Here is a 23,059-nt window from a genome sequence, read left to right as displayed (position 1 = left end):
GGTCTTTTAGATTTCTGAGGTTGTAAGAAGTCCAATGGTGTCCTCTATTGTTTATTTCGATTTCTCTAAAGATGTTAAAATTTTATTGGATAATCAACTCTAAATCTTAACGTGGGCCCATGTTAGGCCTGATATAGATGAGTCTGATATGATTCCATATCAAACTCATATTAGGGTTTAGAGTCGATTATTCCTTATTACATTTTAACACCTCTGGAAAAATTGAAATAAGCAATGTTCATAGTTGGACTTTGTTGTGCCCAAAGGATGTTCACATATATCCACAATGGCATGATATTGATCACTTTTGGCCTAAGCCCTCATGCTTTATTCTTGGGCTCTATCCAAGATGTCTCATGCCAATGAATATATCTTACATCCTTTTAAACCCATTATCTTTTCCAAATCTTTCTAATGTAGGACTTGAATCTCCAACAATCCTCTCCTCAAATGAAGGGTCACAATTACTCTCATGGTCCGAGCCGCCCAGCGAGTATCCGGTCACCCTAACCTGGTCCAGGCCTTCCACGCGAGCATCTGGTTATCCTGGCCTACCTCGAGCCTTCCCCGCAAGCATTCACATCTGGTCATCTTGAGTTGCTCCGGGGCTCCCGTGAACATTCAATCACCTTGACCTGTTATGGGTCTTCCCCATGAGCATTCACATCCGATCATCTTGACCTACTCCGGGCCATCCCACGAGCAGCTGGTCATCCTGACCTGCTCCAGGCCTCCTCGCAAGCATCCGGTCACCCTAACCTGCTCTAAGCCTTCCCCGCAAGTATTTGATCACCCTGACCTGCTTTAGGTCTTCCCCGTGAGTATCTGGTTACCCTGATCTGCTCCAGGCCTCCCCGCAAGCATCCGCATCCGATCATCTTGACCTACTTCGAGTCATCCCACGAGCATCTGGTAACCCTGACCTGCTCCGGGCCTCCCCGTAAACATCCGGTCACCTTGACCTGTTATGGGCCTTCCCCGCGAGCATCCTCATCTGATCATCTTGACCTACTTCGGGCCATCCCACGAGCATCTGGTCATCCTGACCTGTTCCGGGCCTCCCCGCGAGCATCTGATTACCCTAACCTGCTCTGAGCCTTCCCCGCAAGTATTTGATCACCCTGACCTGCTTTTGGCCTTTCCTGTAGGTATCTAATCACCCTGGCCTGCTCCGGACCTCACCGCGAGCATCCGATCACCCTAACCTGCTCTGGGCCCTCCCTGCAAGTATCTGATCATCCTGACCTGCTTTAGGCCTTTCCTGTAGGTATCTAATCACCCTGGCCTACTCTGAGCCTCCCCGCGAGCATCCACATCCGATTATCTTGACCTACTCCGGGCCATCCCACAAGCATCTGGTCACCCTACCTTGCTCCGGGCCTCCCCGCGAGCATCCGGTCACCCTAACCTACTCTAGGCCTTCCCCGCAAGTATCTGATCACCCTTGACCTGCTTTAGGTTTTCCTCATGGGTATCTGGTCACCTTGACCTACTCCGGGCCTCCCTATGAGTATTCTATCATCCTGACCTACTCTGAGTCTTCCCCACAAGTACCAGCATTCGATCACCTTGACCTGCTTTGGACCATCCTGCCAGCATCCCGTCATCTTAACCTGCTCCAGGCCTTCCCCGTAAGCATTCGCATTCGGTCACATTGACCTACTCCGAGCCACTCAGCAACTTCGTTCAATGCCACCACACATGGCATCTAGTATGGACTATGGCTCTGATACTATTTATTGTGCCCAAAGGATGTTCACATATCTCCACAATGACATGATATTGTCCACTTTGGGCTTAAACTCTCATGGCTTTACTCTTGGGCTCTATTTAAAAGGGCTCATACCAATGGAGATATTTTACATCATTTTAAACCCATAGTCTTTTTCAAATATTTCCAATGTAGGATTTTGATTGAATCCCCAAGAGACTCCTCATAGCTCAGAAATTCAAAGGATTTAAAATGGATCGAATCGAACATGTTTAGGTCCATCAGTGAATTTTTAACTAACGATGACCTCCATTGTTTATTTTGACTTCTCTAGAGGTGTTAAAATATTATTGGAAGAATCGACTCTAACCCCTAACGTGGGCCTAATATGGATTCATTTTAGGTTTACTTTAGGGTTTCTAGCTGATTCTTCCTTATTATATTTTAACACCTCTATCGATGTTGAAGTAAGTAATGGTGGGCACCGTTAAACTCCTTGTAGTCTCAGAAATCCAAAAGACCTAAAATAGGTCAAATCAAACCTATCTAGGTTCATCAATAGATTTTGATTAAAATTCATTAATAGACCTAAACAGATCTGATTAGAACTATTTTAGATTATGTTGATTTATAAAGTTGTAAGGATTTCAACGATACCCTTCATTATTTATTTCAACGTATTCATTCATGTGAGTTAAAATGTTTTTAAAAAATCAGTTCTAAATTCATTAGGCCTAATATGGATTTATCATGTTTATAATAATAATAATAATGATAAACCCTTTCAATTTTATAAAAAATTCCTTTCGACTTTTGCACTATTATTCACCGTCATTACTATTAGTTATCGGTTCGATCACCCATCAGTCTGAATCCTCCCGATATCGATATCGATATCGACATCGACACGGAGAGTCTCTCTCTATCAACTCTGAAGCCTTTCCTCTCGTTTGCGTGGTTGCCTTCCCCGCGAAGGGAAGCAGACTCAACGATCCCCATCCATATTTCATTGCACCAAACCCACATGGACTTGCAGGCCGAAGCATGCTAACTTCCTACCGCGTACCAAAGAAAGATTTGGACTCTCCGCCCAACGCCACCACTGCTCTTCTCCCCTCTCTACTTGCCATTGCCTGCCTTAAAAGCTCCCTTCATTTCTTCCTGTACTCCCCCGCCAACCTGCTTCACTCCATATATAATAATGAGATTCCGTAACGGCGAGTCGAACGAGTACCATATTCGGCGCAGGCTCCGAGATCCGATATCTCCCAACTCGCATTCCTGTTTTAACTACCGCTTCCTCCAGGCTTTTGGTTGTTGCCTTTCCCTTCAATTCTTGATCTCCTGAAAAAAAAAGGAAGGAACGAGAGAAGAGAGGGACGGGGGAGGAAACAGAGGATCGGATTAATTAATGGCACGCCTCTCTCCGCTCTCGGAGGAGCCCATTATCGAGGAGGAGGATTCCCGGAGTGCTGCTCGGAGGATCCAGCACTCCTTCCAGAACTGGCTCAAGACCTACCTTCCCTTGCCATCCAACAAGAAGAGCGACCTCAAGATCCTCCTTAGCGTCCTCGGATGCCCTCTCTCCCCCCTCTCTGTTTCCCCCAAGCACCACCTCCCGCGCCATGTAGCTTGATCCCAACTGTTAGTTAGTTTACTCTGCCGTATTTGATTCGCGAGTAATTACACGTTTTGGCGATTTCAGGCGGTCGCGTCGTCGGCGCAGTACATAATCCAGCAGTTCCGGGCGACGACGGGGTGCGCGAAGCCGGGTGGCAGCAGGACGGCGAAGAGCATGTACGCGTCCGGGCGCGTGTGGATGGAAATGGTCCGCGAGCACGGCCTCAGCCCGCACGGCGCCGCCTCCAAGGGCCGCCACCACAAGGGCTGCTTCGTGGTCTGGCAGATGGTCCCCGACATGTGGCTCGTCGAGCTCGCCGTCTCCGGACACCAGATCTCCGCCGGAAGCGACGGCAAGGTCGCCTGGCGCCGCACGCCTTGGCTCGGTGCCCACGCCGCCCGCGGCGGCGTTCGCCCCCTCCGGCGAGCACTACAGGCAAGTAGCCATAATTAAACCATTAAAAATACCATGCATAATTAATAATTTAATTAGGCAAGCTAGCACATTCCTCCCTTGAATTCTCTGTCTGATCTGTCTCTCACTCTGTTTTTCTCGCTGACTGCCTTCCGGGAGAATGTCTGGCCCGCCCAGGCTTTCATTGAATTATGGAACGACATTTTGATCTAAAAGTTGTTGGAATAGCACGTGAAGTACCATCTTTGATTATATCACGCATCGAATTTGATTTGATGATCGAAACTTTCCCATTTTTACTCGCTTTAACAACTAAATTGATAATCTAAGATATGTACAGGGCTTAGACCCGGAAACTATCGCGGCCGTGTTCTCGCCTGCGGAGCACGTCGGCGAGAAGCACATCGGCGACGAAGAGTGCTTCGTGCTGGAGCTGGCGGTGGACAGCTCGATCCTGTCGAGCTGGAGCGACAGCACGGCGGACATCATCAAGCATCGGATGGTGGGGTCCTTCAGCCAGCGAAGCGGCCTGCTGGTGAGGCTGGAGGATTCGCAGCTGACGCGGATCCAGTCGCCAGGCGCCGAGGCCATCTACTGGGAGACCACCACCTCGTCGTGGATCGACGATTACCGCCGCGTCGACGACCTCGTCGTCGCCCACTCCGGCCGGTCCACCGTCAACCTCCTCCGGTTCGGGGTCGGGGTCAAGGACCAGCGCGTGCTGACGCGGATGGAGGAGCGGTGGGCCATCGACGACGTGGTCTTCAACGTGCCGGGCCTCTCCGCCGACTGCTTCATCCCGCCGGAGGAGGTGCAGAGAAGCTGCCTCTACAACGTTAAGATTTAAAATTAATCGATTAACCTACCGATTTCCAGTTCTTGTACAAATTAAATGACCTCAGCATTTGTATATACACCAATGACCAATTATGAACTCCTGCTCTTTTTTCTTAGATTGAGACCAAGATTGAGGGGATCTACCAATTGCCATGGCTGTAATATCTGGAGTGGGGCATCTCAGTAGAGAATCGGATTGCAGGTGATGCTGTATGGATTTGATTTAGATATTTTTTTCCTGCACCACATCCACATGGTTTCTTAATTTTTGGTCACCCTAAGTCGGTGTTGGTGTTGGTCGAGAATGTGGACATCTTACTATTTTATTAAAAATCTCCCCCCTTTACTAACTAATTTTGATGAAGCCTAAAATGCATTTACGTTAATGTCCTTTTTCTATTTACACTAAAAGTAATTCCACAAGCGAAACAATCAGTGATCTAGAGTTCGAGACTCAGTTATAGCGTATTATTATGAATTTTTCTCATCATTAATTTTCTCTGGTTGTTTTATATAAAAAAAATATAGTTCTCTTTAGTCCATATCTTAGAATTAACAACAATATGATCAAACAAGCTTCTATCAATATTTTAGGCCGACGATGTTAAAAAATATATTTTTCTTAGTTTTTTTTACTAAGACAAGTATAATATTAAATTAAAATAATTTTTTGCATAGAGAAACCCGTTAAACTACTGGATTCTCTAGCATCACTAGACAAATCTTATCCAAATAACTAATTCTTGATTTAAGGATGACACTAGAAAATTCAAACAATTCGGATTTTCAAAGATCCAAATAATTTATATATTATTATATTACACACCAAATAATTTATATATTATTATATTACACACACAATGCGTGTGCACGATCACACTAGTATTAATGAAAGATTATAAGAAATTGAATTTCACTAATTTTATTTTGATAAACAATATTATTTATATATATAAATAGTCATAAGATTCTCTCTCCATATATATATATATATATATATATATATATATATATATATATATATATATATATAAAAAGAAATGGAACCTTTTGTACGAGGGAGTTAATCACCGCATTACAGTTCATGTATATGGCCACATGGCACGAGGGAACTTGTAGGACGAAGCACTGGAGCATCTTGTCGTGCATGGACAGATCGCTACAACTCTGATCGTACGTCGTAAGTTGCATGGACCATTCCGATATATGCGTTGTGTTCCTAAGCTCCATCAAAAGACAGTCCCATGCACTAAATTTTTATTAATACGAAATCTCATTCGACCATATCGAATCTATTTGATTTCATTGGACCGTATCAAATTAAATCTATTATACATAATTTTATCTTATTTTTAAAAATTAAAATATCAATGATGATGATTCCAATCAGAGATAGTGGATGATTATATTGAGTCATCGGAGAATGTGTGAAGATCCGAAAGAAGAATCTTACCGATCCGGATAGAGGAGCAATCATGGACCTGAAGAACTCAACCGGAGAGGTTAGAATGATGCCAAAGTGAACTTTTGCTTAGTCATTATGACCAAGGTCGTCTCAAGGTTCTATGAAGCCCTAGGCAAAAAAAAAAACATTTAGGTCTTTAATATTTTTTTAAAAAAAAATTTCCCTCACCCTTTTTCATTAGGATTTGGGACCGACAATGGTGGGTTTAATTTTTTTTAAATAAAATATTAATTTAAAATAAATTTTTATGTAAAATTTAGTTTTCTAACTTTTTTGAGATGCAAAATTATTAATTAAATTTTTATATTCGAGTTTTGATAATATTTTTTTTTTCAATTGATAAAATTGCTAGATTATTTAATTTTTCTTGAGACATTGTTGAACGTAAATAAGACTTTATTAATTTTAATTTTGAAAAACTTCTATCTTTTGAAGCTACACTAACAGGTATAGTTAATAATATTCTATAAACTATCCATGCATTAGGAAAAGAATTTAATTTTTTTATAAGGTTCAATACCTCAAGTGCGGTTTTTAATTCTGGATTTATTATTTCTCTTAAAACTTTTAATTCTAAAAATAAATCTAAACCATCAATATCAGATAACATGTCATATGTTAAAAAGTTTTCAAGATTTAAACATTTTATTTTTAAAAACTCATCATCAAGCAATTTTAACTTTTCTACATCATATAAAAAATTAAAATTGTCTTCATATATTTTAAATTGTTCAAATCTACTTTGAAGTGAAGAAATGACATGGTCAATAATATAATTAAAGTAATTAATTTTAAAAGATTCTTCAGGTGAAAGCTTCACTTTATTAATTTTATTCTCATCAAATCGTTTATTTCTTCTAATTACACGTTTATAAATCCATTTTCTCTATAATCATTAAAAAAAAAGAAGCAAGACCTTTTAACTGATCTAATGCAATAGCAATAGCAATATTCATATCTTTATATTATAAAAATTTACTAACAGTGTTAATTGCAAATAATATATCATACCAAATAACCATATGTAATAAAAATTCAAAATTTTCAAACTCATATGTTGCTAAAGAATTTGCTTCACTTTTTGTTTTAGGATCATCACTAGTTTCTGCAAGTTTATATAAAGCTTCTTTTATCTGTGGAGCTTGATATTTTATTCCTTTAACGCTTTCAAGATGACTTTCCCAACTTGTTTGTGATAATGGTTTAAGAGTTAAATTAGAAACATGGTCTTGTAAAATTTTCCATCTTTTTGTAGAATAAGAAAATAATGAGTAAATACGTTTATCACACCAAAAAATGTTATAGCACTAGGACAAGAATTAGTCTATCACATAGTACTAAATTAAGACTATGACAACCACATGGTGTATAAAAAAGCCCAAGAATTTATATCTAACGTAACAATCTCTTTTGTACACCTTGTTGTTTACCTTTCATATTAGCTCCATTATCATATCCTTGTCCTCTTATGTCATTCACATTCAGTTCAATTTTCTTTATTATATTAATAAGTGTATCAAAAAGATTTTTTTCTGATATATCATCTACTTTTAAAAATTCTATAAATATTCTTCTATTTTGATTGGACTTGTTACACATCTTAATATAAGAGACATTTGTTTTTGATGACTTACATCAGGATTACAATCAAGTATAACTAAAAAGTATTTTGCTTCTTTTATTTTTTTAATTATAATATTATTTATTTCTTTCCCTAATATATTTATTAACTCATTTTGTATATTATGACCAAGATAATGATTATGAATTTTATCATTTTGAATACGTTTAAGTAGGGCTGTAAACAAGCCGAGCCGAGCCGAGCTTTGGGGTGTTCAAGCTTGTTTGATAAGATAACCGAGCCGAGTCGAGCCGAGTTTAAAATGAACCAAGCTTTTGAAATGAGTGTTCAAGCTTGGCTTGGTTTATTTTTTATGAGCTTGAGCTTGTTTGAAGCTTGGCTTGAACTTGGTTCGTTTAGATGTTATCAAGCTCTCAATTCAAGCTTAGCTTGAGTTTGGTTCGAGCTTGGCTTGAGCTTGGTTTGTTTAGATGGTATCAAGCTCTCAATTCAAGCTTGGCTTAAGCTTGGTTCGAGCTTGGCTTGAACTTGGGTTGAGCTTGGTTCGTTTAGATGTTATCAAGCTCTCGATTCAAGCTTATTTGATTGTTTGAAACTTTTAATTGTTTGATTGGTTATTAAGATTGATAATTTAAATTTATTTATTTATTTATTTTATTTTATTGTTTATTTAGCATATTGAAAAGAATTTTATTAATAAATATTGTTCGTGAACATTGTTCACAAACGTTGTTCACGAACGTTAACGAACTGAACACATATGTGTTCAAGCTTGTTTGTTTAGCTTAACGAGCTGTTCAAACTTGTTTGTTTAATTAATCTAATGTACATTGAACGAACATAAACAAGATCTTACCAAGCCGAACACCAAGTTTGTTCACGAACGCTTGGTTCATTTACAGCCCTACGTTTAAGGTGTTCTTGTATTATACGATCAAATTCTACTATTATTTCAAGTAAACCTAAACAATTTCCATTGTTATCTTGATAAATTTTCTCATTTGTGCCACGGAATGCCAAATTATTTTTTGCAATATTTTTAACTATAGCAATAATTCTTATTAATACATTCTTCCAATGTTCTTTTTCCTTATTTATTTTTTCTTGTAAATTTTGATCAATGGTTTTATTTTTAAGCAATCTCATTTCAATATCAAACCAAATATTAATATTTATAATATGTTCACTGCTTGTTTCATGACTTTTAAGCTTGACACTAAGATTTTTCCAATCACGATACTCTTCGTTTGCTAATTGAATTGTAATTGATTTTTGACTAAATAATTTACAACAAAAATAAAATACTTTATCTAATTCTTTTGAATATATTAACCATTTTCTATCATATTTTTCTCCATTTGATAATTTTCGAATGTAATGAATCATAGAAAAATGTCTAGAATTTTCATCATTTGGAAAAGAAATATTGATTTCTCTAATTGGACCCTTTTCAACTAATAAATATATTAAATTTGTATTTATATTTTTCCATTGTGTTGGATCATATATATTTTGAATAATGGTTTCATCAATATTATAAAAAAAAATTATTTTCATGATTTATTAAGTCGTCTTTTTCTTCTTCTAAATTATAATTATTTTCTTCATTAATATTAATATTTAATGAATTTGTTTTGTGATCATTAGAAAGTTCTTGATAGATTTCTTTTTGTCCTAAAATATTATCTTCCGGTGAAAATTCAATTAGTTTTTCATTTAAATTTTCAATTATATTATTTTTTGAGTTTTGATTTTGTTTATTAATAATAAATCTATCAAGTACGCAATTTTTGAGATGGAATAAATTCTTCTATTTTTCTTTTTTCATACGTTTCATATATCCATAATCATATTTTTTTCATAGACATATTTATATTAAAATAATATTACAAAAGAAAATATAAGTCTATATTATTTTATCAAAATAAAATTACTTAGAATTAAATGAACAATAAAATCTAATTTACGCCGTGAAAGAATGCGAAGGGCGTTTGGGTCCATTTCATATTTGGGTCCATTTCATCAATAATTTATTATTTATACAGAACAATAAAGAACATACGATTAAGGAATGCGAAGGGCGTTTTGTCGTATTCAGTATTCTGAGAGTGAAAGAATCACCGTCGAGATGATGAGGGACAAAAAATACAAATTACAGAGGATGAAATTTAGAGGATGAAAATATGAGCAGGATGAGAGTATGAGACTTAGAGAACGAAAACATGAGTAAATCAAATTCTGTAGTGGTTTTATATAGAATTCTAGGAGAATTATTTTATATAATTAATTGAAGTTTTGTTTTTCGTTGGAATAGGTGGCTGTACAGTGCATTATTGTGCATGGAATTCGAAGCGGCAGTCTTCAAAGATGGTTGTACAATGTGCACAGTAGAAAATTGAAGCAACGGCGGTACAGTATATATTACTGTGCACGTCTGCACGGAAATCGAAGCGCCGAAGCGATATTCTTGAAATGAAACGTCCAGTTCTAATTAAAATTAAATTTCAATTATTAAATATATTTTTTAAAAATATAACATTAATGGGCCCCAATTATATTGAGGCCCTAGGCATAGGCCTTATTGGCATATGCCTTCAGCCGTGCCTGATTACGACGTTCAAGTTAGTCCCCTGATTAAGAGTTACAGAGTAGGAATTGTCTTGGTATTTCCATGCATATATGTACCCATGGGAGTAGACTTCTCTTATCTTACTGTTCCTGATCACGCTTCCTCTATTTACACCCCTATAAATCATGTTCTGGTTGAGGAGAGGCCTTGTCGTCCCATCTTCTCTACTTTACTTTCCCCATGGAACTTGTGTGAAGGCACCACGTCATCCCACGCTTTTCGTATTTATCATGAGCCACATTTGGTAGAGCTCAGAAGCTGAGCTGAGGTGATCGAGTTAGCGGATCTAGGACCGAATCAGGCATGAGGGAGTCAGGAGTTGCTAAGTCACTGAGTCAGGCACGACTAGCTCGAGGCGAATGTGTTGCGGAGCCAAATGGTCAAATTAGGCGTGGCTGAGGAGTCAAGATTATATGGGAGCCCTAAGGCCAGGCGCTCATGCCCTTTTCCCGAGTGAGTCTATCAGCTCAGACTATGCTTCTCGAGTGAAGATGTCGAGTCGGTTTAGGCTATGCTTCTTGAGTGCATTTTGCAGGTAGAGTTGACTCGGGTTGAACTTTCTGAACAAGGTTGCCGACAATGGTGTATCCAGGATGTTGAGGATTCAATCAAAGTCCTATATATATTAAAAAGATATAGAACATATCATGAATTTAAAACAATGTATGATATCTCCATTAGAATGAGGACTTTTTGGTAGAGTCTAAGAGCAAAGTCATGAGAGTTTAGACCCTAAGTGGACAATATCATACCATTATGGATATATGTGAATATCCTTTGGACACAATAAATGATATATGAGTCATGGTCCAGACCAGATATCATTTAGGGTGACCTTGAATAAAGTTGCTGGAGACCCAAAATAGGTCAAGGTAATCATATTCTCGCGGGGAGGTCCGAAGTAGGTTAGGGTAATCGGATGCTCACGGGGAGACTCAAAATAGATCGAGATGACCATATGCTCACGGAGAAGGCCCGGAGCAGGTCAAGGTGACCGAATGCTCGCGAGGAGGTCCGAAACAGGTCAGGATGATCGAATGCTTGTGGGGAAGACCCGGAGCAGGGCAAGATAATCGAATGCTCGCGGAGAGGCCCGATGTTGGTTAGGGTGATTGGATGCTCGTGAGGAGGCCCGGAGCAGGTCAGGGTGACTGGATGTGGATACTTGCGGGGAGGGCTAGAGCAGCTCAGAATGACCATATGCTTGCCGGGAAGGCTTGGAGCAGGTCAAGTTAATCGGATGCTCTCGGAGAGGCTCGGACTATGAGAGTAATGGTAGTCCTTCATTTGAGGGGAGGATTGTTGGAAATTCAATCAAAGTTCCACATTGGAAAAATATGAAAAAAATCATGGATTTAAAAGGATGCATGATATTTCCATTGGAATGAAGTCTTTTGGGTAGAGCCCAAAAGCAAAACCATGAGAGCTTAGACCCAAAGTGGATAATATCATATTATTATTAAGAAATGTGAATATCCTTTAGACACAATAAATGGTGGTATCAGAGCAAGATTTTGGTGGATTTCTTCCACATGTAGGAGACAACTTTTGCGAAGTTTGATTTGGTGAAGTTTGACAGAACTGAAAACTTCGGATTATGACAAAGAAGGGTCAATGACTTGTGGTATAACAAGGCATGGTAAAGGCATTAGGAGAAAGGAAACTGGAAAGCATGAAGAGATTAGATTAGGTAGAACTTCAGGCGAAGGCATTGGCAATAGTCAAGCTTTGTCTTACGGATGATGTGATATACAATGTCAAAATCATTAACAAACAAGTTGTATCTTAAGTAGAAATTATTCGGGCTCAAGATGACAGAGGAAATATATCTGAGCTAGCACATCAATGTATTCAACCAGATTGTAAGTGATCTGAAACATATTGATATGAAGATCGAGGATGCAAATAAGGCACTGATATTGCTAAATTTTCTACCTTCATCTCTTACATACAAGAATTTTATTACTACTTTGATATGGGATAAGGAAACTCTTAAATTGGAGGAGATCACAAGTGCGTTACTAGGTTTTCACCAAAGGAAGAAAACAAATGATGAAGTAGGGATAACAATGGGTAGGATTTTATATCCTCTATACACATCCCCATTTATTATATCTATATCCATACCTATCCCCATACCCATCAGGTATTTAACTTTCATACCCATCCCCATACCCGTCAGAGTTTCGGGTACCCATACCATACCCATCATCCTATTACTCCCTACCATTCTCATTTAAAAAAAAATATTTCAATGTACTTGTCAGCTCTTCCTCGTCTTGCGCTCCTTCGATTGGGTGAACATTTTCTGCGGAAAAAAGATGAGATACGTGTTGATGACCGAATAAAGAAACAAACTAAGTCTTTTTTTTCAACGGGAAGCGGGCTAAAGTTTTTTCTTTCCCAATAATATATATATATATATATATATATATCGGGTAGGGTATAGGTAGGATTTTACCACATCCGCCTCCATACCCATACCCGAATATTCATTTACTATAATCGGGTATAAAAATTCCCTCCATATCCTCCTCCATTCGGGTTGGATGTCAGATTACCCATCGGATTCGGGTGAAATTGTCATCCCTATGATGAAGTTTCTTAGGGAGAATGGCTTGTAGTAAATAGCAACCAAGGGCATGGTAGAAGCAAATCTCGACATGGATCGGGTAATGACAACCACGCTCGTTCTAAGTCGAGAAGGAAGAAGGTGATCACGTGCTACAAGTGCGGAGGCAAAGGTCCAAAGATAAAGAAATATATTGTAGAGAACAAAAGTAATTCGGTAAAGTCTGTAAACATAGTTGAAGAAGAAAATTCAGAGAATGGTAACAAAGATATGCTATCAGTTATGTTGAGTTCGGAGTAACTGATAGATGCATAGATTTTAGACTCTGCATGTTCATATCACATGATTCTAAATAAGGAGTGGTTGACACCTATAGGGCAATGAATTCCGGTTTAGTATTGATGGAAAATGATGTGTTATGCAAAGTTATTTGTATAGAGAACGTTGGAATCAAAATATTTGATGGTCTGATCAGAACCTTATGTGATGTCAAATATATACCAGAGCTAAGGAAGAATTTGATCTTGCTATGCACACTAGATAATATTGGTTGTAGTTACAAATCAGTGAGCGGAGTGATAAAAGTCAGCAAGGAAGCTCTAACGGTAATGAAAGGACAAAAGTTAGTAGGAAACATCTATAAATTGATAGGAACTACAATTGTAGGTCTCTCAATGGAGTTTAAATCAGGTAGTACTATTTTATGGCATATGGGTGAACATACGATGTTAGAACTTCACAAGAGAAATTTGTTGAAGGGTCTCAAGACGTGTAAGTTTGGATTCTGTAAATTATGTGTTCTTGACTAGAATCAGAGCAAAGTGCAATTCAAGATAACAACAAATAAAACGGAGGAGATTCTGAACTACATACATACAGATCTCTAGGGACCATCCAATGTAGCATCATGTGGAGGGCACTTGTATTTTGTGATTTTTACTGATGATTACTCATGAAAGTGTTGGTGCAATCGACCTCCAAGGTTTTAATATCAGACAAATATGTTTAAGTATGCTTAAGTATGGAGCTTGATTAAGGGAAGTCCTAGTTGTAGGCTAGGCAAGGGGAAAAATCTTAGTATATCATGGAAGTCAGGTGGATAGGTCTGGAGGACTTGATCCCTGGGTAGCCGAATATTGAGTCTTGGTGAGTGAAGCCAAGTGGAGAAAATCCTAGAGGGTGGTAACCTTAGGTCCTGGTGAGTGAAGCCAGATTGAGAAAATACTAGGGGGTGGTAACCTTAGGTCCTGGTGAGTGAAGTCAGGTTGAGAAAACCCTAGGGGGTGGCAACCTTAGGTAACGAGAAATCTTGGAGGAGTGAACTCCAAGCAAGGTTGTTCGGATGGTTTCCGGTCGTCCGCGCACAGTCGACCGGACCAGCGGAACTCGGTAAATCTAGGTTTAGGTTTACCATTGTATTCTGTATTACTATTATTGTTGTTGGCTAATGTAGTATTGTAGGAAAAGTCTCAGTGGATCAGGCGATCAGACACTAAGCAGGAAAAGTCCAAACATGTCTGGAGGACTATGTTTGGCAGGTAAGTTGAGGTAAACAACTGGAGGAGCGACAGTGAGGTCGGGTTCCTGAAAGGAACAATCTAAGGTCACTGATCCAACTGAAGAAATCGGGAAGGTTTCCAAGTTGAGATCAAGACAGTTCTACTGTCTTTTATACTATTCATACATTATAATATTACTGTGCTAATCTCTGTTTTGCAGGATTATTATCTAACATTGTTTTGCAGGTTCGACCCGATCGGTCGACAGAACAGGAGGATCGGTTGGTAATGTTAGAGAAGTAATGTTAGAGAAAGAAATTTTGTTTTGCAGAAGTAATGTTAGAGAAAGAAGAAGTGATGTTCAAGACTCGGTTGGTAGCAAAGGAGTTTTTACAAAGAAAGGAGATTGACTATAAAGAAATTTTCTTTCTAGTAATAAGACATACGCCCATTAAAGCAGTGTTGGCTTTGGTGGCACATCACGATTTATAACTAGAGTAAATGGATGTGAAGATGACATTTCTTCAAGAAAATTTGGAAGAGCAGATTTTTATGCTACAACTTGAGGGATTTAGTCAACCGAGACAAGAGCGATTAGTTTGCAAGTTGAAGAAATCACTCTATGGATTGAACCAATCTCCTAAGCAATGGTATAAACGTTTTGATTCATACATGATTCAAAATGAATATAGGAGATATGAGTATGATTGCTGCATATATGTGAAGAGCCTTGAAGATGAATCACTAGTTTTTTTACTACTAACGTAGATGACATGCTCATTGTTATGAAGAAGGTGAAAGAGGTCGATAAATTGAAGAGGCTACTGAGCAAGGAATTTGACATGAAAGATTTGGGAGAAACCAAGAAGATTTTTGGGATGGAGATTTACAGGGATAGAGCTGTAGGGAGATTATGGTTGTCTCAATGTAGCTATATAGATAAAGTATTGGATAGGTTCAACATGAATAATATAAAGTCGGTGAGCACACCCCTAGCACATCACTTCAAGTTATCTAGTACACAGTATCCAAAGATAGATGACGAGATCCAAGAAATGTCAAAGGTTGCTTATATCAGTGTAGTTGGTTGTCTGATATATGCCATAGTTTGTACAAGACCATATTTGGTGTAAGCAGTGAGTATGGTGAGCAAGTTTTTCTTAAATCTTGGTCAACCACATTAGGATGCAGTGAAGTGGATTTTCATATACTTGAGAAATGCAACTAATTATGACATCATGTTCAGTAGACAACCCGAAGATCCTTCAATTGTTGGGTATGTAGATGCAAACTATGCAAGAGGTTTAAATGGCAGGAGGTCTACTACAGGATACGTGTTCACTATGGCGGGAGGACATATATGTCGAAAGCCTATGATGCAATCTATTATTGCATTATCTACCACGGAATCGGAGTACATGACAATAGCTGAAGCAACGAAAGAAGCTTTATGGCTTATAGGGTTGGTCAAAGAACTTGGTGTGCAACAAGGTGGAGTCAAGTTATTATGCGATAGACTGAGTGCTATCTATTTGGCGAAAAATCATGTGTATCATGCGAGAACCAAGCACATTGATGTAAGGTTTCACAAGATCAGAGAACCGATTGCTTCCATAGAAATTCAACTTGAGAAAATTCACACTGCAGACAATGTTATAGACATGTTGACAAAGACGGTGCCCACAGAGAAGTTTAAGCATTACTTGAGCTTGACCTACATCTCTAGATGCTAAGAAAGGAAGCCTAGACCTAGAGATCCATGCGAAGTTTTGATACTCATGTTTTTTGAATGGGTAAATATTCACCAAGATGGAGATTGTTGATGGGTGGCTCATATATGGATGAAGACGAATGCGAGGGATATCTTGGAAGAAAAATTTGTTAAGATTTTTTATAACAGAATTCTGTTAAGATTTTTTATAATATAATTCTATTATAATTTTTCATAATAGAATTTTATTACAGGATTTTCTAATAAAATTCTATTACGATTTTACCGAGTTTGGGGTTTAGACACTATTTATAGGGATCATTGTAAACTTATTGTATTATGAGAATCATTGAATGTGATTCTCTTGAGTAGAGAGAATTCTAATAAAGCTTCATCCGTTTTGTAGAGTAGGCACGCCGTCGAACCACGGTAACTATTCTTCTTCTTCTTCTTTGTGTTTGCTCTTTCTTAAACATCTTTGTCTCGTTACTCCATGGGATTTCTTTCTCTCTTCCTCTTCTTCCGTGTTAGAGGTTGAAAGGTGTTGCTCCCCTCTTTGTTCAACAATCTTCAACTGTCCTGAGCACAATTACAAACAGTTGGTGCCAAAAAGAGCGCAGGATAGGTGAACACCATGCTTCTTAGCCGGTGAAAAAGGAACAGGGAGGCCAATGCAACCGAGCATTGGACTATGATTTAGTATCTGTTCACGAGTGAACTCCTTATTTTCATGATGAAAATGATGAAGCCCAATGCAGCCTAATATTGACTCCTTATTTTCAGGATGAAAATGATGAAATTGTTAGGCTATAATTGTTGGAAACATAATATCAATGAGAAATTAAATCTACATAATTGGATCAAGATTGACAAATTTAGATCGTTGATCTGAGAATACATAAGTGCCCTTTGGATGACTCAATCTCAACCATTGATTGTCATCCATATGAAGAGATATTATATCTCTTGGGAAGGGGGGCAATCTAAACCATCCAATTCAAGTTGGATGGTCGAGATCTAATTAAACCGAGAGGTTCTTATACCCTTTCATTTAGTATAAATAAGACCCCTCTCCTTCTCATTTCACTCAATTCATTCAAATTCAAGCAAGTATTATATTCCATACTTGTATTTGAAGAGTTCTAGAAGCTTCTTCGGTTCGGAGGTCTTGAGATTTGTAGTTCTGCTATCGCAAAATAAAGTCATTGTATCTTGGAAGATGATTGTCGTGTTCCATGAGCATCATGTGTAGGGAAAATTCGTCTTAAAGAAATATAGCTCAACTCTAGGCTCGACTTCGCCAAAGCGGTATTATACCGTCATTCTGCTAGCGCTTATATTTAACCACCTCCAAATCCCAACAATAAGCACTGCTACGCGCATTGGTTGCCAACTCGAGCTATGCTCTTCGAGTGAGGTTATAGCATTGGAATTAGTTCGAAAGCGAGTCTAGCCTAGGTTGGGGTTAATTGGACTCGCCCGGGTCTAAGTTTCTTGGTCTCAACTAGTTGTTGGATCTGGTGGTGGTGATACAATTTGAGTGCGGGCAAAATGCCAGTATAATATCGCTTAGACGAAGTTGAGGTTAGAGTTGGACTTTATCTCTTTAAGACAAATTTACCTTGTACATGGTACTCACGGAATACAACAATCGTCTCTCAAGATACAATGACTTTATCTTGCGATAACAACACTGCAAATCGTAAGACTTCAAATCGAAAAGACATCTCTATCTCTCCAAATGTAAGTATGAAATGCAATAATTACTTTGATTTGAATTGTATCAAATTTCATCCGTTAAGTTAAATTAGTTGATCACATCCCTTTCCAAATGACGCAATGTCTATTCATTTGGATCTCTTCTATTTTGATTTCAATGGCTGAGAATAAGTCATCCAAAGAGACACTTATGCTCTTTCATTTGGATAAATCCAATTTGTCCATCTTAATCTAACGATCCAAATTAAGTTAGGTGATAGATTTTAGTTTCTCATTCACATCTTTATTGGTTCAAAATTAATTTTCCAACATTGACGTTGAGTGATCTTGATTTAACTCGGGCTCACTAGTGACCGGCATGACTTGCGGAAACAAGTTTATTTGTTTGACTTTGATTTACATCTCAACCCAACTCTTGACTCTACTAATATCACGATAATATCCGCCACATCAATGATTAATGAAAACATATATGATTTACATACTGTAAATCAAATTATGTTTGAAATACACTATTGCACATATGTACGCCTCTTTTTACTTAAATAATTAGAGTGAATGTTTACAACATTATATTTCACCTCAAATAACTTACCTACTTTTCAAAAATGTTATTATGGTTTTACTCCTTTTTTTTTCAAATTAGTCATAAATCAATTTCATAATTTGCCAATTCTAAAACTTTTACGGGCAAAACATTTTAAAAAAAACTTTAGAAAGTGAAATAAATTTCCCAGGGGGATTACACAGTCCATGAAGTGTTTCTTGATGCGTACATGTAAATCTGCTTCCTCATAAATTTTTTGTACCTCGTGGGATACATTAAACACTTTATTTGTTGCTATGCGCATTCTAAGCTACAGTGGAAATAATAAATCCATTCAACAACATGTTAACGAATGAATCGTGCCTAGATCGGATTGTACAAGGGCAGATTGAAATTATCTTTTACTATGTTGAGAAATATTAGTTTTTTTTTTCTATGTTCATGTTTGTTTTCAAAGGAAAATCACTGTTGAGACTTTCACGTCTGTTAGAGGGGGGGTGAATAGCGTCTCACCCAAATCGATCGCTTCCTATAATGTTAGTTCACAAGCAAAATACAAAAACAAATACTAACAAGAGAAAGCAAACCTAACACATTGATTTAACGTGGTTCGGAGATAAAGCTCCTACTCCACGGCTGTCCGTAAGGTGGACGATCCCGATCCGTAGGTGGATGACTCCCCGGAAAACCTCCGGCTAGCTCAAGCTCCTTGTCGGTGGAGAAACTTCGCCACAAACACTTGAATACAAGCACACCGATCACACGAAGGCTTGAGAGACTCTAATCGGCTTTGACCAAGTCTATTTCGTCAACCATGCCCAAGTACCTCGAGCTCTATTAAATAGAGTTCGAGAGGAAAACACTAAACTGTTTTCCCGCTACCAGTCGACTGGTGTATGCACCAGTCGACTGGTCCTTTAAGTGAAGTCAACCGTTACCCAACGTTCGGCTACCAGTCGACTGCTACAGTGTACCAGTCGACTGCTACGGTACTGCTACAGTGTCATAACAGTCCTGCTACAGTGTCACTACAGTACTGTTGCAGTGCCGCTGCAGTACTGCTACAGTGAATCCTAAAACACATAGAATTTTGCCCTGAGTACAATCACTCAGCACTCGTCCTCGCCTGACCAACCTAGACCTAGCCTTCTAGTCTCCTCCATCAGCCTCGCGTCCCTCGGATGTCTCCCCATCCTTCACGTCTTGCCTTCTGGAGCTTCCTTCGGCCTTGTCCATATTGTCGGGTCTTCCTTTGCCAAGAGGCTCCTCACCTCCGAGACTTCATCCATTGTCAAGTCACACTTGGACTTACGTTGACAAGACTACATGCTTGGACTTACACCGCCAAGACTCATTCTTGGACTTTCCTCCTTTGCCAAGATCACACTTGGACTTTCCTTGTTGTACCTGTATCCTGTGCACTCACAATGAATATCAAATACAACAATAAACTTAACTTAAACTTTTGCCCAAACATCAAAACCTAGGGCACCTAGATTGCTCCAACAATCACTGTCAAGAAAAAAAACTTTTTACGACGAATTAAAAAAAATAATTTGTGACAAAATTTATGACGAATAATTTTCATCGCAGAAAACTCCCGAAATATTTACGACAAAAATATGAAATTTGTCAAAAAAATTACGACGAATTTTATTTTCGTCGCAAAATTAGTTGGAAACATTGTAAAATTTAGAAGCAAATCTGTGACGAATTTTTTTATCGCAGATTTTTGCAACGGATTTTCAAATTTGTTGCTGATTTTTGCGATGAAAATAAGACTTCATCGCAAAATTTACGACGAATTATATTTTCGTCGCAAAATTAGTAGAACATCACAAAATTTAAAAACTCAGATCTGCAATGAATCTAGAAATTAGTCGCAGATTCTACGACTAATTTAGAAATTCATCGCAGATATCTACGACGAATTTCTAGATTTGATGCAAAATCCGCCATGAATCTGTAAACTCATCGCAGAATCTAGCAGTGTTTTTTCGATACATTATGATAGTTTTGTAATGAAATTTTTTTCGTCGCAAAATTTATCGCAAATTTGCCACGAATTTTTAGATTCATTACAGAATCTATGTCGAATTCTGCGATAAATTTTCAGATTCGTCGTAAAATCTACAATGAATTTCTAAATTCGTCGCAGAATCTATGATAAATTTTCAAATTCGTCGTAGAAATTTGTGACGAATATGAAAATTCGTCGCAGAATCTAGCACTATTTTTTCGATACATTACGATAGATTTGAGATGAAAATTTTTTTATCGCAAAATGAAATAAAAACTATCCAGAATTAATTAATTCTTATATTTAACATGATTAATACAAAAATATCTATCAAATTATACATCAAATTCATACACATGTATCTAACACACCATATTTAACAAAATAAAACTATATATTAAACCAAATCACAATTCATACATCAAATCCAAACACTACAAAATATCCATAAAATCCAAATATTTCATACATCAAAATGCAAACATCATCTAATATCCATACAATCCAAACATTTTCGTACATCAAAATGCAAACAACAAAAAAGATCTAATATCCATACAATCCAAACATTATAAGAAGTTTTAAACCATCAATACATTAACAAATATTCAAACAACACTAAATCTTCTCCATCTTCTTCTAATATCCTTTTTGTCCTGCATCAAAATAAAAATACAAATAATATCAATGATTAGAAGAAAGAAGTTACTATACACAAACACAAAAAATAATTTTTACTTATTCCGACATTGATTTTCATTACGTCTCACCAATCCTTTTTAAATAAATTAACAGTATTAAAAAAAATGTTTACAATCAAATAATTAATGTTTAAAAATACTAATTATGAGATAAATAATATTCATTCAAGAATATCCATCACCACTATTGTCGTCATCATCAACACCAAAATAACTGAAACCTAGACAACACACTAATGATTAATATTAATATATACCAAGTGCAAATATAAATGAAAATAAATAACATGAAATAGTATACTAATGCTATCTTTATTAATTAAAAATCAAGGGTGTAGGTATACCAAACAGAGGTCGACAAAGACGTCGAGTGTCTCTCAAGCACGTCTAATATAAACCTGTAGAAACAATATTACACAGTCAATTATACAGGTCGACAAAACATAAATAATCTTGCTACAAACAAGATTATAAGGTTGGGTTCAGCCAATAAGTCTTGGCCGGCTTGGCCATGCCAATGATGGCGAGGGTCGGGCAAGGACGGCCGTGGTCAGCCAGGGGCGGCCGGCCAGGGGCACCCGCGGCCGACAAGGGGCAGTCGCGGCCGACCAAGGGCAGCCGCGGCCAGCCAGGGCAGCCGAGGCCTACCAGGGCTAGCCAGGGGCAGCCAAGGTCCACCACTAGCAAATGTGACTGGCTAGCACTAGCTAGACCTGACCACGGTTCGGAACCGACGGTTCGGAACCGCCGGTTCGACGGTTCCAGGCAGGTCGACCCTTAACCTTAACCGCCCAAGACGGTTACGGTTCACGGTTCAGAACCGCCGGTTCACGGTTCGGTTCACGGTTCGTCACGGTTCGTCACGGTTCAAGATTAATATGTTAATAAAAATTAAAAATTAAAAATTAAACATTAAACATTAAAAATTAGAAATTAAAATTTATTAAAAAAAGGGCTTGCACTTATTTAAGTTGCCTACGTATCCCTTTAGGGGAATCAAAGCCCACGTAGTTCTTTTACATTTTTATCCTTTTACATTTTCATTCACTTCCAGTTCCCGTTCCTGTCGTATTCGTTCCTTCAGTATCAAAATCTTCAACTTCGTCATTTGAAAGTTGCATTCCTTGGATTCTTTTCTCCGCTCTGGTCCAATCGTCCATTAATGTTTGGGCTTCCAATGAGTTGGGAGACAAAGTTGATCGTCGTTCATCTAATATGTTACCGTCGGCACTGAACGTCTGCTCCATAGCAACAGTGTCAACTGGACAAGTTAAAATTTCTTTGGCGATCACGGAGAGGACGGGAAAGCTTTGAGCCTTCTGTGACCACCACTTTAAGATATCGAAATTTTCGCTATCTGCTTCATTAAAATAAAAAGAAGTCGTAAAATAATTCTCAAGTTCCTGTGTGGAACTTGAGGATCCTTGTGGATATTTTGTCCGTTCTTTTAATAAAAGTTGTGCTTTTATAAGTTTTAAATTACTACTAGTAGTTTGTTGTATTTCAGAAACATTAATTTGTGTTCTATATTTTACATAATATTGATTATAAATATCATATAAATAAATTCTAACATTATATATAATATTAACTGGATCAGGAGAAGAAGAATCTTTAATTGGAATTAAAGCGTCATAATATAAAGTTAACATTTCTGATAAAACTTCTAATTTAAATCTAGGATCTAAAGCAAATGTAATTAAATAAATTTCAGGAATAAAATAAAAATATTTTTCCCATTTAGTTTTCCTAGCTAAGATACAACGAGAGAAAGATTCATTATTAATATGTTCATTTAAAACTAATACTATATTAGAAAATTTTCTAAAACTAATTGAGTAGTGCGATAATAAACACTGGAAAGTTGTTCGGTTGCATCATTAAATACTTTAAAATTTTCACAAATACTAATACAAATATTCCATTGTTGTGAAAATAAATATATATTAGTATTAGTATTTTGTGCAAAAAATGAACATAATAATTCTTTATATTCAAATGAATCTTGTAATAATTGGTATGTTGAATTCC

General features: G+C 37.6%; 1 protein-coding gene across 2 annotated transcripts; it reads left to right on the top strand.

Moving 5' to 3' along the window:
* The first annotated feature begins 2,661 nt into the window (after nt 1-2,661).
* Nucleotides 2,662-4,928, top strand: LOC122033539. Of its 2 annotated transcripts, none has more exons than XM_042592582.1 (4): nt 2,662-3,338; nt 3,417-3,767; nt 4,087-4,557; nt 4,701-4,928. In XM_042592582.1, the coding sequence occupies exons 1-4, from the start codon at nt 3,123-3,125 to the stop codon at nt 4,743-4,745; spliced, it is 1,083 nt and encodes a 360-aa protein (XP_042448516.1). In that variant the 5' UTR covers nt 2,662-3,122; the 3' UTR covers nt 4,746-4,928. The 2 variants fall into 2 exon arrangements, with proteins under 2 accessions (XP_042448516.1, XP_042448515.1); XM_042592581.1 differs by having other exon boundaries at nt 4,087-4,581.
* Nucleotides 4,929-23,059: the final 18,131 nt, after the last annotated feature.

Source organism: Zingiber officinale, chromosome 11B (genome assembly GCF_018446385.1).
Source record: "Zingiber officinale cultivar Zhangliang chromosome 11B, Zo_v1.1, whole genome shotgun sequence".
NCBI classification, from domain to species: domain Eukaryota; kingdom Viridiplantae; phylum Streptophyta; class Magnoliopsida; order Zingiberales; family Zingiberaceae; genus Zingiber; species Zingiber officinale.
Note: the sequence above shows the minus strand (reverse complement) of the source record. Positions and strands in the feature narration are given on the sequence as shown.